This window comes from Martes martes (genome assembly GCF_963455335.1).
Source record: "Martes martes genome assembly, chromosome: 4".
Lineage (NCBI taxonomy): Eukaryota > Metazoa > Chordata > Mammalia > Carnivora > Mustelidae > Martes > Martes martes.
Genome location: NC_137891.1, coordinates 69293136 through 69306752, shown reverse-complemented (window position 1 = coordinate 69306752; position 13617 = coordinate 69293136). Strand labels below are relative to the sequence as shown.

At 41.2% G+C, this 13617-nt stretch overlaps 1 protein-coding gene across 1 annotated transcript in view; it reads left to right on the top strand.

The window, feature by feature from the left end:
- NKAIN3 (sodium/potassium transporting ATPase interacting 3) overlaps positions 1 to 11943 on the top strand; it is a gene marked incomplete at both ends in the record, with an annotated part of 613987 nt that extends 602044 nt beyond the window's left edge. Inside the window, 2 exons of the mRNA XM_080802810.1 lie at positions 2502 to 2571; positions 11934 to 11943. Coding sequence (XP_080658936.1) covers positions 2502 to 2571; positions 11934 to 11943 — 80 coding nt within the window. The remainder of the gene's footprint in view (positions 1 to 2501; positions 2572 to 11933) is intronic.
- Positions 11944 to 13617: the final 1674 nt, after the last annotated feature.

Below are 13617 nucleotides of genomic sequence, written 5' to 3'. Positions count from 1 at the left end.
TTTTAGTAAATGGCAGTAATTGAGAATTTATAAAAAGGAGAATATTGAAATTAATGCAGACCAAAGAGAACCAGGCAAATTAAATAATGAGAACTCAAATGTTATGCAAGATTTAATTTTTCAATTTTATAATTTCCTCTTGAAATATCTCGACTTGAGAAAAGACTTTTTTGATAGAGCTCCTGTTTTTAATTGGATGAATTTATATTCTGCACCAAAATGAAAACAAGCTGATTTGCGAGAAGGCCTAAAAATGTTGCAGCATTTATATTTGATTTTTAAAAATCAGAAAGAGATAACAATTTATTTTGTTGCCTTATATAAATATTGGCAAAGATACACTAAATGAAGGTAAAAATAACAGTACCTGGGAAAGTATGTGGACTAAATAACATTACACATATCCACTCTTTACCAAACTTGCTTGGAGATTACCAGCGCCTTATATGGAGAATATTTCCATAGTTAAAAATATTATGATTTACTGAGTTGATTAAAATATCAACAATTTCAAGTTTACTAACCATAAAAAATGTTTTGAATAAGATTATAAATTAATCTATAAAAATAATAAAACCATGTTGAAAAAATACATATTGCATGAATATTCTGCTGATCTGGTGTATTAGAGATAGAGATGGCAAAGGAGCAGATCCATATAGTCCATGAATTTATACCAAAAATGATTCTGTTAATGTTACATTTTAATGTTCAAATGATCAACATAAAAAAGTTTTTTTTTTTTTGTTTGGCTTTAAAGCATACAGATATCAGGGTGCCTGGGTAGTTCAGTCAGTTAAGCATCTGATTCTTGGTTTCTGCTCAGGTCATGATCTCAGGGTCCTGGTCCCAAGCGCTGCACTGGGCTCTGTGCTCAGTAGGGAGTCTGGTTGAGATTCTCTCCCTCTTCTTCTGCTCCTCCCCCTGCTCCCTCTCTCTCTCAAAAATAAATAAATAAGTCTTTGAAAAAACTATAAAGCATATAGATATATGCTATCTTTATTTTTATAAAAGATTTTACTTTGAATATGATTTTTCAATTGAATGATTTTATTCACAAATGTATATATTTATAATTTTGTTTACTTATAAAACCCTCTTTAACTTGGAAAGTGCCTTGTAATCACATGCTCATTCAACCTTTAATGGGTGTGATTTTCCTTCTATTTTCCCACCCATTGGTCAGCAAGAAGGAGTCAATGTTTGATTACATATCTAATCTGATAAAAATTTTATCCAATCCAACTGCTTAAATGGTCCCTAAGCACTGCTTATTCTCTCTGGGAAGATCTTTTCAGTGTCACAGACTGACTCCTCTTTCACTGTTTCTTTCCCTAACATAGTGTCCAGGTAACTTTTGTGACCTGGTAGAAAAAGGATGGGCTTCAGGTTCCTCTAGTCTCCAAGGGGATTGCCTGGAAATGGTCCTTGCCACCTGGTTGTTGTGTACCCTACGGGACTCCAAAGCTCATGTCTACACAGTGATCTGGTGAAGCTTTGATTGACCCAGCCTTATCTCAGCTTCTTCAATCGAGGTAAAAGGATACAGCAGGCCAGGAATTGATCGACTACACCCAGATTAAGTCAAGGTTTCAGTAGACCTTCTGGTAACCTCAGACAGGAGCTCCTCGAGGCCAATACAGTCATCCCTCTCTAAATCACAGGTCACTGACATGCCTGTCTTGAGCTAAGGATATGACACAATATTACATACCTAAACACATGCTCCCTCATCGAGAGTTCAGTGTCCCTCTATGCCTACATATCTGTTCATGTTATAGGGCCATAATATAACCAAAGTTTCATGTAAAGTAACTAATACTTTTAATGGATTACCAAAAAAAAAAAAAAAGATGTAAACTAAGATTATCCATGGACATTGTGATTGGAAAAGAAAGACAGAAGCTGTGATCAAAACGGAAAGAAATTAGAATGAATGTCACCAGCATAGTGATTCTATACAGACTGTGAGACCAGTACCATGCAACCAGAGAAGAGATGAAAACTTCTTTGCAAAAGATGCCTATTTTTCAAGGATGGCTTGAGGACAAAAGGCATGGACATAGATTGTGTGACTTCTCAAAGGTCTTTCTAATGATGTCATAAATATTCTTAAGAAAAAAAATTGGATTCTGGCAACAAGATGAGAAGGTATATCTTCTGATATATAGGGGGAAAGGGCATATCCGTATGCCCAAGGACAAACACATTATTTAAAATCTAATGTTATTTAATGTTACTTCATTTTTCACTAAAGTCAATAACAACTTTGATTTTGTAGTCCATAAGAGCCCAAGTTCTTAATGTGTTTCTTAAAAGTTCCCTGTTTTTTGACCATTGCTAATATTTTTAGCAGCCTTTTATATTGAGTACACATTTTTCCATTTGTGGTAGACAGATTTTTTGTTGATATTATTTTCGTGTGTTCTGTTTTAAACACCTAGTATTATGTGTGTTTTTATTTACACATTTATTCACATGGGGCTATGTTATATTTTCAGTTGATTTCATAGGCGGACTTGATGCACACTCCTACTACCAGGATCATGTTGAGTTAAAGCCTGTTAACCTGTAAGTAAAGGTGTGATGAGATGGAAAATATTAATCCTTCTAACTTGGTCAAAACTAACCAACTCTGAAATAATTTGGACCTGCTACTACTAATCATTGGTTTAATTTTCCACTCATACTTAAACCACACCTTTTACATGTAACCCAACATCATCATTATTATTATTCATTCCAAAAATAATTTGAAGTAGGTAACATGGTTTATGTTTCTAAAATGGTATTTTTGTTGACTTTTTTTCTTATCAGAGGTTGATTGCCAAATTGGAAAAAAAAAATGATAATGTAGTCTGTGAGAAGAGAAACTAAATATGTAACTTGGGGGCCACATTACAGAGGGAAAAGGGGAGAAAGATTAGGTTAGAACCCAGGCTCTACGTGTGTCGTGTCAGGCCCTTCCTGGACACCCCTGAGACTTGGTTCTCCCACCTGTAATATGGTTTCATAGGCAGAAGAGGGAGGATGGATTCAATGGGATGACGTAAGTATAGGGTAGGTAAAATTGCCTATGGCTGTGCCTCATTCTCAAATATTTGACTAACTCTTCCCAGAGGACGTGAAAGCAAGTCAACAACTGCAGCAAAAAACACCTTAACCTGAACAGATTTCAGTTGAGTTTTAGGAAAGAGCTGTGGTCACCTGATTGGTAAAATACCAGAAAGCAAGAAAATAGATACAGTGACTCCATTCCTAGAAAACTCTAAGTAACAAATAGACAGCTGCTGAAAATAACATCTATCCCGGGCTACGCATTCGGCATGGATTGTCTCACTTAACCCTCATGGAAATACTGTATTAATGAATAGTCCCACTGCATTAAAAACAAAACAAAGGTACATAGAGATTAGACAAATTTCCCAAAGTCCCACTAGTAGTAAGGGGTAGAGCTGGAATCTATTCTGATTGATAAGCTAAGACCATCCTTAATGTGGACTTGCTCAGATGACCGTCCTATTCTTTCAGCCCAATGTTCTATAATTCCGTGGTGATAAAGAAAATTATGTAAAACAGGTTCTTCTGTAAGAAACACACATGGAAGTCTTCATCTGCCGCCTCTTTGCCATCGTGATTCCTGCCCGCCTCTGCAGCCCCCACACCCCCACCCCCAGCCTTGAGAAACCTGCCCTGGCTCCTCTAGCCTCTCTAGGTTGAATTAGTTTTATTCTGGCAGAATGATCTAAAGGAAACATAGCTCACAAGCTACACAAATCAGCACTGTGCCTGTCACATGATAGATGTTTAAATAAATGTTGGTTTCTTAAAGCAAATCCAATTTGGAAAATCATTCACCTAATATAACACTCTGGGACTAAGCAGTCACCACCTCATTACTCATGCTACTGAGTGCTCGTAAATGATGTGCTCCAAAAGTTGATATTTGTGGATCTGGGGAACTTGGCAGAGATTGTGACAATAATAAAGATGATGAGTGCATTGGAAGTGAGAAAAGAAGGGAAACAACGCCTAGTAGTGGCTAGGAGAGTCTAATGTGCATTCGTTATGTAATAAAGAAGGTGATGAATGATTTCTTTCATCTCCACTGTGAAAAAAAATAACTCAGCAGAGGAAATTGCAGTATGAAAAATGCAGGTCAGGTGTAAGAAACATCTTTCTATTAAGGAAGGTTATTAAAATTGCAATTGATTAATGTTGATAATGGAATCTCCTTTTTTGAATGGCGTGTGTATCCATGTACCTGACAGTGTTTTCTGGCATGGCCCAGGGGCAAGTGACTGCCATCTACGCTCCCTCCAGTCTCTCCTTTCTCTGTGAATCAAGAGTACATGAACTGTAGCCATGAGACAACCTGAAAGGCTTTGATCAACTCTACTGCCTCCTCAAAGGGTTTTCTCAACTACCCTGTTCTCTGATGAACTCTCACACCTTTTTAGCTGAATGCAGCATCAACTACAGGCTGCAGAAAGCAATAGAAAAAGTTCCTGCTTTGACAGATTATGTGTATTACTGTCAGGTGAATATGGAAAGCCTTTCAACCATGAAGAGAGCAGGAATCTGAAAGATCAAACTAAACCTGAATTAAAATCCTTGTGCATGAAACAATTGAAGAGGTCGGTATGTGGGCTCTCCCCTCGTATGCAAATAGTGCTGTTTATCCAGTTGGCATCAGTCAGCCTGCTTGCTTTCTTCTAATAAGGCCATTATCTTGGATTCTGTTGTGCCCAGCTCAATGATGTCATATCACCACCCAGCAACAGGTTGGAGAAAAAGCCAGGCTTCTGTATGACTTGTCAGACAGGGAAGGGAATGTTGGTGTTTTACTTTCATTAAGTCCCTTTAATCTCCATAGAGTGCAAAGCCAGGTTTTATGAGGAAGCTACTTTAGTAAGGGAATCGTGAAAATCCTGAGCACACTCCCAAGTCCACATATGTGGAAGGGTAGCTTTCAACTCTCGAGTGGTAGTTACAAGCAGACAGCCCATTGCTAATTTGTATAGAAAGCCTTCGTTCTTGTGTTTGATTATGTCATTGTTCCTAATCATAAATTCCCCTTTTGTGTTCCCACAGTCACATCGTGGGTGAATGTGTGTGTTGGGGGTGATGCGATAGGAGAAGACATTTTACATATGGAGTTGGTCTTCCAGAAGGGAGAGTGGTCACTTCTCACTTGCAGGGGCGGGAGATGGACTAGGGATTGATACCTGAGCTGACTTAGGAAAGATGATAAGGAGTTAATCGAAAGCAGAAAGAATGGGTGCCCCCTGCATGGAGGCGAATTTGCTTGGCCATTCTACAGAGGATGAAGCTGAAATTCATGGCTGTCCAATCTAGTGTTTTCCCTAGGGGTCACAGAACCTGAGCAAGCCTATGAGGAAGCAGATGTTTAAGCAGAGCAGGAAACTTGATGGCTCCTGGCTGGGATGCCCCCGGATCCTCAGCAGCCATGGCTCCACCATTTAACAACATCACTCTTCATACCTAAAGCTGTGGAGATGCCAGCCATAAAAAAGAATGAAATCTTGCCATTTGCAACAACATGGATGGACCTAGAGGGTGTAATGCTAAGTGAAATAAGTGAGACAGAGAAAGACAAATACCATATGCTCTGATTCATATGTGGAATTTAAGGAAAAACAAATGAACGAAGAAAAAAAAGACAAAAAAAAAAAAAAAAGACTCAAATGCAGAGAACAAACTGATGGTTACCAGAGGGGAGGTGGGGGAGGGATGGGTGGAACAGACGAAGGGAAGACAAAGACTTAAGATAAGCACTGAGAAATGTATGGAATTGTTGAATCACTATATTGTACCCCTGAAACCAATGTAACATTAGATGTTAATTGTACTTGAATTTTTTAAAAAATGTGTATAGGTAATCAAGATTCCCACTATCCCTACCTGCCGCCCAGCGAAACCACAGCCAAGGGACCAGGCTTGGCAGAATCAGTGGGGAAAGAAGATCCTGTGAGTTTGACTCTAGGCTGGCATGGGGAAGAGACACAAGAGGTGTAGGATAAGGGGAAGGTCTTGGGTGTCCCCCACACCACCCCCAAACACACACTATGAGAGGATGGGGCAGGGTCCATCAGCCTTACCCTGGTGAAATACCATACAAAAAAAAAAAAATTAAAGGGGCATCTGGCTGGTTCAGTCAAGTGTCTGCTTTCTGCTCAGGTCATGATCCCGGGGTCCTGGGTTCCAGCCCTACATCACTGTCCCTGTTCAGTGGGGAGCTTGCTTCTCCCTCTCCCTCTGCACCCCCCACTTGTGGTCTCTCTCAAATACATAAATAGAATCTTAAAAAAATATTGAAAGTGTAAAGATGCTATAGAGATGATTTCAGTGGATGTTGTCTGGGTCTGGCTTTGGGATATGCGACACACAAGTCAGAGATAGCCTGTGTTGGAGTCCATCTCCTGGCACAGCCATCAGTGAGGGAGTTGTAATTCTCAAATATGAAGATCCTGGGTCTCTGCCAGGACCTCCTCCATCCCTGCCACCACACGCTGACACCACCTTTCATGAGGAGAAACAGCAAGTGTGGCTCTTGTCATTGGAGCAGTGAAACACGTGGTCAGTGGTGGCTTTGAAGAGGACACCTACCAAGCCGCTGATTATGGAGGCTGCTGTAATACCAAGGGGAGAGGGCTAATAAAAGCAGATTTACTTCTCAGGAAGAAAAATCGCTTTGGCAAAAAAACCCGTGCAGCTATGAAAGAGACACGGAATTTCAGTGAACATCCTAGTGAGCAGCTAAATTAAAGTGTGTCAAAATCAAGATGGTTAGCAACTGGGTAGTGGGAAAATCACACTCTATGTGGCAGTAATTCTTCAGATAGAAATAATTAGACCAAGGTACTTCATCAAAAAAAAAAAAAAAAAAAAGACAGCAGTGGAATTCCAGAACTGATTGTTTTTTTTTTTTTTAAATATATTTGTTTATTTGACAGAGAGAGGGATCACAAGTAGGCAAAGAGGCAGGGGCAGGCAGAGAGAGGGGGAAAGCAGGCTCCCCGCTGGGCAGGGAGCCCGTTGTGGGGCTCGATCCCAGGACCCTGAGATCATGACCTGAGCTGAAGGCAGAGGCTTAACCCACTGAGGCACCCAGGTGCCCTCAGAACTGTGCTCTACAATAGAGATAGAGAGATCGGATGACGTTAGACATTCCTATGAAGAAGATGCCCCACGACCGCCGTTAAGAGAGACTTGATAGAAAAGCTTCTTCCCCCACGTTCAGCCAATCTCTTTCTAAGGTTTCCAAATGAGAACTTGACTTTTCTCTGGCATCTGCACTTGTCTGATTGACTTGGCTGGAGACTCATTTTTCTTCACAAAAATTGTCACCTGCTAGCTGGCCGCTGCTGATTGAGTGTCGGCTCTTGCAAGGCAATATGAGGACAGATGAGGCTAATTCCCATTTTAGGTGGGCTCTACCGTCAGCGCTCACTTGCACCTTCCTTCACTGCTTGGTCTCTCTCTGCCTCTAATGGTCCAAGGCCAGAGGAAATTGGCCTCTAATGACTGGCTGCTGGACAGAGCAGAGGTGGTCACACCCACCTGCTCTTCCCTGAGAAAAACTCCTTCATATCAGTGTCCCTGTAAATTGGCGCCAGACCACTTTGCATTCACAGCACCTAGATTAAGAACCATTGAAGAGAACAAAACAGAGGTGCGTGTGTGCGGGTGTATAGGAGGTGGGGAGGTCAGAACAATGTGCTTTCAAACATTGATTTAAAAACCAGCAACCATCAGGGAAACCTGGGTGGCTCAGCTGGGGTTAAGCCTCTAGCCCTTGATTTCATCTCAGGTCATAATCTCGGGGTCAGGAGATCTAGCTCCGAGTGGAGTCCCATGGAGCCTACTTAAGATTCTCTCTCTCTCTCCCTCTGCTCCTCTCCCACCCTCCCCAACCCCCCGCCCCCCCACCCCCAGTGCAAGCAAGATGTCTCTAAATAAATAAATAAATAAATAAGCCAGTAACCACGGAGGAACCTGGAGTCTACAACCTGCATTCTCTCCGTCACCCCTCTTTCTCAACCAAGCCCCTAAAGATTAATAAAATGATAACTCTCTGTCTTTATCCTGTTTTCATTTGCCCTTGATTGTCTTTCACACTTCCACATTTCTCTATCTATGCTTTCTGTCTCCTGTGGCACACAGCGCAAGGTGTCTGTAATCTGCTCAAACTGAGGGCTGCTCGCCCTTCCCATTGCTGAGTGTAACGGAGTTCTGCTGCCTAAGGGCTTCCATCAGTCCCTGGAAATGGTGGGCACTGACAACAGGCATTAACTTGCCCCAGGCAGCTTCAGGAATGCAGAGTACAACAACTTGTAAGGCGCCCAGCCCCTTCTTGGTTGTCCCAGAGGAGAGCCAGGCTCCCCTGCGTGCCTGCCTTACTTACCTCCAAGGGCCATGCTTTGGGCTTCTTGCTCCTTCTCTCTTCTGAGCACTTGCCCTCTGTCACTGATATTAATAACTCTGTGATCCATCATAGGAAATGACTAATTTATTTTAGGAGCTATGTAAGAACATAATCTAATGTGTGGCCATCTGACAATGTAGTGGTGAAATGGCTGTGTTTATATGGCTCAGACTTGTCACTAGGCTAGTTCGTTCACGCACCACTGTTCTCGCTGGGAAGGACTGATGCCACCAACAGCGCAGCCAGCAACACGCAAAGAGGGTCTGCCATGACTGTGATGGATGGTCAGTCATCCGCCCCATGCCTCACTGGGATCACTGAGACCTTCTCATTTGACATGTGGCTTGACTCACTGCCCCCAGAATCTTGTGGAACCTGGTTCTCACATTGCCTTGTGAAGCATGTGAATCCTTTTCCAAAATGAGAAAACTCACATCTGCTTGGCGTCCTCCAGGGAAACTGTCAATTCCCATCTTTCCGAGAACTCTCGGGAATCTTCTCAGTACTTGTCACAGATATCAACAGCAAGAAAATAGATTTACCCACCGATAAGGAGACATGGAGCACCCTTCCCCTCCCTCATTAATCGACCTAAGAAAAATAACTTCATTTTGCCTGTTTCCAGAAGAAAATATTCTCTGACTTTAAAATTAAATGCAATGAACATAAACCAGATTTTATGTTAGAAACATATTTTGTTTGATTTTATATTCACAGCAAGAAATACTTATAATCTCACATTATGACAGGTTCTCGGAAGAAACAAGACATAGGAAAGAAAATAGAATACACAGATATCTTACACACACACGCACACACACACACACACCCCAGAAGTAATATAGAGATACTTAGAAAAGCAATAGAAAAAAGACAATGGCAGGCCTCTCAGAAGACACACTTTGAAATAACATCACTATGTTATTATTTAATTTTATTCTGATTTAAGGGTAGGTACCCTCAGGTAACTACTAACATACCTATGAATGTCTGAAGAAAAAAAAAAATAGAGATATGATCTTATGGTTCCCAAAATTCAAACTGTTCTACCCAGATTCATTAATCAATCATAGCCTCATTAAAAGAGTGATGACTAGATATTATGTGTCTCCAGATGTGACACAATGAGAAGACACAACACCACATATGAAGTATCTTGCCACAAGGTCAAGCTTGATCTTGGACTGAAAGTGTAGAAAAAAGAAGAAGAATAGAACGAGTTCAATCTCATCACAAAAGATCAATGTGATGGGTAAACCTAGAAGTTCCCCCAGACTCCCATTAGTACTACCACTAATGAAAGCACCTTCCCCTACTGTCTTATCCTCATTCTAGAAGAGATTCACTTGTAAGATGGATGGATGAACTTTAGGACCTTGAATCTCCTTCCTAACTAAGACACTGTATAAAACTATAAAAATTCTGCCATTATAATCTCATCTCTTTATCTTTCTGTTTCAATCCCTGTTAAATTACAATGGGGTAGGGGCACCTAGGTGGCTTAGTCGGTTAAGCATCTGCCTTTGGCTCAGGTCATGATCTCAGGGTCCTGGGATCAAGATCCAAATCGGGCTCCTTGCTCAGTGGGGAGTCTGTTTCTCCCTTTCCCTCTCCCTCTGTCATTCCCCTCCTTGTGCTCTTTGACTCTATCTCTCTGTCACATAAACAAATAAAATAAAATAAATTACAATGAGGGAAAAGGGTAGACATATGAGCTATAAGTCTTCCAGAACACAGGAAATAGAGGAGCAGAGACAATGTGATAGGGAGATGGGGAGAGAACTAAAGGACTCCAACTCTTTTTTTTTTCTTTTTTTTTTTTTAAAGATTTTGTTTATTTGACAGAGATCACAAGTAGGCAGAGAGGCAGGCGGGTGGCGGGGGGAGGCAGGCTCCCTGTTGAAAAGAGAGCCCAATGTGGGGCCAATCCCAGGACCCTGGGATCATGACCTGAGCCGAAGGCAAAGGCTTTAACCCATTGAGCCACCCAGGCGCCCCAAGGACTCCAACTCTTGAGGCCTGCAGGAGGGAACAAAACTTACATGGAGGAGAATGGTTACCAAAAAGTAAAACTGGGAAGTTGGAGGTTTTTTTCAGCTATTTCAAATGATGACCCAAAAGGTCTACTCTGGGCTATAGGAAGAGTCATTGAACTGAGTTAACAGAAGAGACTTGCTAGATGGGGCTATAAAGTAAATGCGAAACACAGCCTCTACTGCCAGGATACTTATAATATTGTCGGAGGGAGGAAACTTACATACCTGAGTGAAACAATCAGAGCCAAATTAAATGTGAAATTGAACACCATTAGCTCCACAGGGGGTACAGCAGACAAGGAAGGAGTTGCTACCAGCAGGGGGAGAAAGCAGTATGGCTGACATGGGAGTACAAGTCTTCACTAGGGACAAGAAACATCAACCGAACCCTAAGGATGAATAGGATTTGGAGCCCCTAAGACTTTTTTCATGAGAGAAACAGAGAGAGCAAAAGTATTCAACAAATACTAAGTGCCAGCGATGCAGTGGACAGTGCACTGAGGTTGATATTGTAGGAAGATGCATAAGCCCAAACCGCCACCTTCCAAAGGCTCACTCCATAGTCAGAATCGATAGACAAGACTAACTAGAGATGGGAGTGTGTATTCCAGAGAAACAGAACCAATAGTGTGTGTGTGTGTGTGTGTGTGTGTGTGTGTGTAGAGAGAGAGAGAGATTTTAGAGATTTTAAGAATTTGGCTCATGGGATAATGGGGCCAGGCAAATCCAACAAGTGTAGGGGCAGACCGGACACCCAGGGAATGGTTGATGTTACAGTCTTGAGTCCAAAGGCAGTCCAGAGGCAGAATTCCTTCTTCCTGAGGTCACCTCAGTCTGTTTTTCCGTCCTTTTAAGGGATTGAATAAGACCTACCCACGACAAGGAGGATAATCTGCTTTACTTAAAGTCTACTGATTTAAATGTGAATTTCATCTTTAAAAAAAATACCTTCACGGCCACCTTAGGTTGGTGTTTGACAAATTTCTGGGTGCCCTGGCCTACCCAAGTTGATGCATAAAATTAACCAATCACAGGATGGGATGTACGTAGGGACATAGGTCAGCATATGAAAGCCAGATAAAGATGATTCTTGAGCTGTCAACCAAGAGGATGCTGTAGGCTAAGGATGTACCTCGCAGTTTGGAGACATGATACTACCCTGTCATCTTTACCCCAAGGCAACCAAAGGCCATACCTTTACATCAGTCCTCCATCACCTCTCTCCCAGGAAGGCAATCCTATATTACAATTTTTATATCTGATTGCACACCCTAATCTGAAGACTGGGGTTTTTTGGCTTTCTTATTGCTACATATATACATATATACACAGACCGCATGAGCAACACCCAGAAACTACTTTGCCTTTTGAAAAGCCTGGATGACTAGAAAGGAAATTCAGTTTTCAATTTTGAAGTTCCTTAAAACAATCCATATTTTCTGTTTTAGGTCGAAATAAGTAATGACACTGACTCTGAAACACGGCTGCTGAACTTGACTTAGGAAGCCAGGCACCACTGAGAGCACCTCTCCGCATTGACACGTCTCACCTCCTCCCAGAGGATGGACTGCGCCTCCCTACTTCCCCAAGAGTCACCGAGTTCTTTGGTCATAGCCTATGTGTTATTAGCATTGTGCCCTAGAGTTGTAGGTGATCGGGTGGGTATTTTTTAAGTCATTTTCTTCTTACACGAATACTTGTAAATTATTTAAAAATTGTTTTTTTCATTTTTTAACAATATTTAATGTGAGGCATGCAAAATGAAAAAAAATTTTCATGAAAGCCTTCTACAGTCTATTCTAAAAGAAATACTGGTTCTTGTATTGAGGTGTCCAGTCAATGTTGCTGATGACTGCAGTTACCGTATGCCTGATGGACTTTGCATTAACAGATATTACATGGGGCTATTCACCATGAACTTAGAGCTGTGACAGCTGGTAAATGGGTACAAACAGCGGATCTGGGTTTCAGACTGACCATGGGGCATTTTTTCAACACTGAAAGACAAAACATGAAGTCCTCCTTTGTTCTCAACTTTCCAGAATGCAGAATAACATTATGCCAGTCTAAATTTTCAGATTCATGCATGTTAACTTGTTCTTCCTGTGTTCTGGAAATTACATCATGGGGGTATGGAAGAGTAACATGATTAGTAGACATCTTTCTACTTTTGGAGGGTACATCGGTATCTCTGGCGATCATATTTTCTATTCTTTATCCCAGTTCTGACACTGGTGTCCAGCCAAAGCATACAGCTTGTGGGCTTGGGAGACAGAAATTACAACCATAAATCTGCAATCAGGAATGTTACTCTTAAGATAACCAAAAGGAACTTTAAAATGGTATGGAATCTCTATAAAGGCTTCTTAAAAAGGTATTTATATTTGTTCAACATCAATTTTTCTTTCTCCTACCCTATTCCAATAACCAAGAAAGTAATATGGGAATCATAATTTTCCATAGAAAAAAAGAACTGTTTTGAAAGTACATCACAGTTTTTCCTTTTGTATCTTTCAATTATTATTTCCCCTATCAAAATAAGTTTTGCTCAGTTTGTACAGCAACCAACATAAGGTCACCCATAGATCATAAAATTGTGTACATGTGCACTCCTTCAATCCAAAAGTTGTTAACTTAGCCCATACATCTCTAAGAAGGCAGTCTATAAAACATCTAAAATCACATGCAAATTTTTGTATGTGTAGAGAGGTTCTTTTTTTCTTTTTGGAGTCTATATATTTTATGAGACTCTGTTAAGAATCAGAACTAATACAAAAGTCTACCCTGGTTCCTCCCAGTTCATGACAACCACTGTGGCATTCTAAAGGCCCATTTTAGTCACTAGCGTTTGGATCGTGCCCCTTCAGTCAGGAGAATCACGCTGAATCCCATCATTTTTCATTCTACTGAATAAACCCAAATTCAAAATGAAGAGGAGTTCATCTGAAGGGACCTCGGAAATTATCAAATCCAAGCCGCCATTGCACAGTTGAGGGATCTGAAGCCTAGGGGATTTGGTGGCCTTGTCCAGAGCCCTGCCTGTATACAGAGGGGCAAGAGCTATGGCCAAAGGAAGGGGAACGGGAAGGCAAACAATAAGGTTTGGGTCCCAGGCCCACCGCTCTGGCCTTG